Source organism: Erpetoichthys calabaricus, chromosome 13, assembly GCF_900747795.2.
Source record: "Erpetoichthys calabaricus chromosome 13, fErpCal1.3, whole genome shotgun sequence".
Classification (NCBI taxonomy): domain Eukaryota; kingdom Metazoa; phylum Chordata; class Cladistia; order Polypteriformes; family Polypteridae; genus Erpetoichthys; species Erpetoichthys calabaricus.
Window position 1 is genome coordinate 125777942 of NC_041406.2, and position 4469 is coordinate 125782410.

At 47.8% G+C, this 4469-nt stretch overlaps 1 protein-coding gene across 1 annotated transcript; it reads right to left on the reverse strand.

The window, feature by feature from the left end:
- Positions 1-550: 550 nt before the first annotated feature.
- On the reverse strand, positions 551-3525 carry LOC127530020 (uncharacterized). The gene is made up of 2 exons (XM_051935578.1): positions 2856-3525; positions 551-1167 (listed from the first exon to the last, which is right to left on the reverse strand). Exons 1-2 carry the CDS (start codon positions 3523-3525, stop codon positions 551-553), a joined length of 1287 nt encoding a protein of 428 aa, XP_051791538.1.
- Between the last annotated feature and the right edge of the window lie 944 nt (positions 3526-4469).

Below are 4469 nucleotides of genomic sequence, written 5' to 3' on the forward strand. Positions count from 1 at the left end.
CCTGTGTTGGCTGGGATTGGCTCCAGCAACCCCCGTGACCCAGTGTTCGGATTCAGCGGGTTGGATAATGGATGGATGGATGAAGTTTTTCTAGACTCACTTTGGTGTAGAGTTGGGATGCTAAAGAGGTTTCCATATGTAACTGTGTGTGTGAATGGTAAGAATGCCATTTTATTATCATATATAGCTGGTATAATAATCTATTTGTATTATACTAGCCATCCCCCGCGGCTTTGGCCACGTAGTACCGAAACAGGACAAACTTTAAAAATCAATAAACAGGTATCACTAGCTAAGTGGAGGCAAGGTCCGCTCCAAAACATGGTGAGAGATAGAGCGATTCGAACAGAGGCTGGTGCGTGAGTGAGGAGGGCCCCACCTGGTGCCCCACTCCTGATGTCACGCTTCCCCATCACCACAGCCCGCAGCCTCTGTCTCGGATTCTTTTTCTTTTCTTTGGTCTCTAGCTGGCGTTTGGTCTGGACCTGGTCCTAAGCCCGTACACTGCTGTGGGTGCCAATGGTTGTCGGATTTCATTTTGCAGGCGTTTCTATGCAAGGCAATCCATGGCGGCTGTTCTAGCCTCATTGAGGCTGAGTCGACGGTTTCTGATATCGTCTTCGACCTGCTTGAGCCATGTTTTCTTTGGTGCCGTTCTTTGGATTCTCCACTGGGTGGGTCGATCGCACCAGAGGAGTTTGTGTGGTAACCGGTCGCCTTCCATTCTGCAGACGTGACCAAACCACTGTAGTCGTCGTTGTTGAATTTGCTCCTCGATTGTTGGCTGTTGATCACTTCGGCGACAGAGTTCCTCATTTCGTATTCGGTCTCGGAGTGAAATTTGTAGGATTTGTCGCAGGCATCGCATTTGGAAGACCTCGAGTTTGTTGAGGTCTTGCTTGAGCAGTGTCCACGTCTCGGATCCATAGAGGAGAATTGGCAAAATCAGAGTTTTGAAGAGTCGAATTTTGGTCTTGTTGGAGATGTTGGTTTGCTTCCACAGGCACCACTTTAGGGAAGCAAATGCCGCGGTTGCTTGACCAATTCGACTGTGGACCTCTACTGTGGACGTCACTTTCTTCTCCTGGACCAGCGACCCAAGGTATTTGAATTTTTGGACCTGCTCGATCTGCACACCATTGAGTTGCACATTTGTCTGCGATCCGTCTGTTGTCAGCACTTTCGTCTTGTCTATGTTTATTTTCAATCCATATGGCTGGGCGATGTTTGCGATGTTGCAGAGGACGTCCGTGGCCTCTGCGTCGTCGCCGGCCAGGATGCCACTATTGTCTGTGAACATGAGATCAGTCAGGAAGCCATCCTCACCATACTGGATTCCTTGTCTGCCTTCGAACACCTTTCTCATGATGGCGTCGACTACGACGTTAAAAAGCAGTGGAGAAACAACATCTCCCTGGCGGACTCCAGTTCAGATGGTAAACTCATCGGATAATTCATTACGGATGCGTACTTGGCTGGAGGACCCAGCGTAGCTTTCCTGGAGGAGTTTGATGACTTTCTGAGGCACAAGTTCGGTCTCCAGTGCTTTCCATAGTGCTGGCCAGTGGACGCAGTCAAAGGCAGATCGAAAGTCAATGAAGACAATGACTGCTCTTTTCCCGCATCGGATTCTTTCCTCCATCAGTTGACGGAGGGTGAAGATCTGGTCACTCCAGCCGCGGTTTGGCCTGAATCCGGCTTGCTCCTCCCGACTGGTCTGTTCGCAGTGCCGCTGCAGCCTTAATTGTATGATCTTCATGAAGACCTTTCCAACAATGGAGAGCAAGCTGATGCCTCGATAGTTCTTGCAGTCTCGATTGTCGCCTTTTTTGTGAATTGGCATGATGGTGGCCTTCTTCCATGATTGTGGTATTAATTCAGTACGCCAGATGGTTCGGATGAGCAGGAGCAATCGGTGGAGTAATGGGTCCCCACCAGCCTTGATCGCTTCGGCCGTGACTTGGTCCTGTCCTGGTGCCCTGCCATTTTTCAGTGTTTGAACAGCGGTCCGGACCTCTTCCATAGTTGGCTCAGCATCAGACATTTGGACCTCTGGCGGGTCGATGCTTGGTGGTTCCAAAGGTGCGCCTTGTGGTGGGGTGTGATTGTGGAGCTCCTCAAAGAATTGTTTCCATCGTTGAAGGCGCTCTGTTGGTGATTGAACGAAGGTTCCATCGGCATTTTGGATGTCGTCATTTGTTGACTTGGCCTTTCCACTCAGTCGTCGAAGAGTTCGGTAGAGCGTGTGGTACTTGTGTTTGGAGGCTGCCTGTTCCAGGTCGGCCGCCACTTGGTTCCAGTAGGCCTCTCGCTTTTTTTCATCTGGCGACGGATTTCTCTGTTGAGCTGCCGATATCCTTCAAAATTGGACAGTTTGACTAGCTTTCGTTCATTTACCATATCCAAGCATTCATCAGATATTCATGGCTGTGTTCGATGGTGAGCTTGTGGACACATTTCCTTGGCGCAGTCCATAATGGTGTTCGAAATTTGTCTTTCTTCGACGTTGACATCCTCTGATTGTGCCAATGCTGCAAAGCGATTGAATAGCTGGAGTTGGAATTTGGCCTTTCGGACAGGGTCTAGGAGACTTTTCCACTCCAGCTTGATTAGAGGACGTGATTTGCATTTGGCCCGTTGCAGTCGAAGTTTGAGCTTGGCCCGTACAAGGTAATGGTCCGATCCACAGTCTGGCCCGCGCATCGCCCGAACGTCCTTGACCGACGATCGAAACCGGGAGTTGACCAAAATGTAGTCCAAAACTGCAGAATCCTTGCCAACTGGGTTTCGCCATGTGAGTTGGTGTTTCAGAGGATGCTGGAAGTGGCTGTTTCCCACAAAGAGGTCGTTGGCACTGGCGATGGATAGAAGACGCAATCCATTGTCATTAATATGTCCATGTCCAAATTGACCCATCGAGTTTTCCCATCCCGTTCGATCTGTGCCGATGTGCACATTAAAATCACCAGCCAGGAGGATCACATCAGTCTGTGGGAGGGAATCCAGCATTTGTTGTAGTTGATTGTAGAAATCATCTTTGACTGGATCCTGACAGGTCTCTGTTGGAGCGTAGATGGAGATAATGTGGGTTTTGATAGTGCCTTTAATGGTGAGGACTGCTAGGCGGTCGGATATTGGTTGGAATGCGATCACACTCCTGGCCGCGTGACTGGTAACCATAAATCCGACACCTGCCTCTCTTTTGTCTCCACCTGAGTAGAAAAGTGTCATTTGATCGTCGATGGCCAGTGGTTGGACAACCATCATCCCTGATCCTGTGATTCGTAATTCCGATATCGCTGCGATGGTAATTTTGCAGGTTGTCAATTCCTTTGCGATGATTTCTTTTTGTCCGACATGGTGACCAGTTCGGATGTTCCATGTGCCAATGCGAAGTTCTATTTTCGGCGTGCAGAGTTTGGGTCTTCGGCCAGTAGCCCATTTCACACCAGTACCCTGGCTCCTCGACACTGGCGCATCGGCTGCGGTAGCATGAATCGCAATACTTGAGTTTCGATTATCCATTGGTTTCGTGCCTAGTTTCTCCGGTTTCCCGGTTCTGGCCACCTCGGCAGGGCGACCACCTTCCTCGTTTTGCAGCCGGGCTTAGGACCGTCCTTGGCGGAGTTATTCGGCTGTCTCGGATTAGCACAAATATATCGCTCCTGCAAGCGAACTATAATTTTTAGCGCAATGAGCGAAGTCACAAAATCAACTGGAATGTTCAAGTAAATTCCAGAAAAAAAAAGCTGCTCTAAATCCTTTAAGTAGTTCTCTTGTTTGCTAGCTAAGTAGAGGTAAGGTATACACCCCGAGGCTAGCACGTTAGTGTGGAATGCCCTGCCCTCCTCCCCTCCACCTGCTGCATGTCTCTTGGATTTGCGCAAATAAATCAGCACCTTAAGCGAACTATGAAACTTAGCGCAATGAGAGAGGTCACAAAATCAACCAGAATGTTGAAGCTAATTACAGAAAAAAACTCAATCTAAATCCGTTAAGTAGTTTTCTCGTGAAAAGTGAACAGACAGACAGACGTTGGATTTTATATATATGGTACTGTTTTATATTTATATATATATAAAGCGAGTATGTGGCTAAATAAACCGAACACATTTTTTCAAAAGTTTTGCTACCTGGGAAATCTTTAGTGATTATGATAGAAAGCTTCAAGCTGAACACAAATAATTTCAGATTGACAGTATGATGTAAGAATTTGGAGAAAAATTAAATGAATTTTTATTGAGTATAGAATGTTTAATCAAATTTATTGACATTTTGCATTAGTTCAATTCAGCTAATAATATTTGCTGCTGATTTTCATTTGTCCCTTCCTTGAACTGCCACCTGATAGTGGTGGAGGGGTTTGCGTGTCCCAATGATCCTAGGAGCTCTGTTGTCCGGGGCTTTATGCCCCTGGTAGGGCCACCCAAGGCAAACAGGTCCTAGGTGAGGGATGGGACAAAGAGCGG

What these genes read in the sequence shown, in the direction of transcription:
- LOC127530020 (XM_051935578.1), bottom strand. Translation starts at nt 3,525, where the DNA reads ATGGATAATCGAAACTCAAGTATTGCGATTCATGCTACCGCAGCCGAT. An exon ending in GCGTCTTCTATCCATCGCCA is followed by an intron (nt 1,168 to 2,855) that starts GTGCCAACGACC and finishes TGCTGACAACAG; the next exon opens with ACGGATCGCAGACAAATGTG.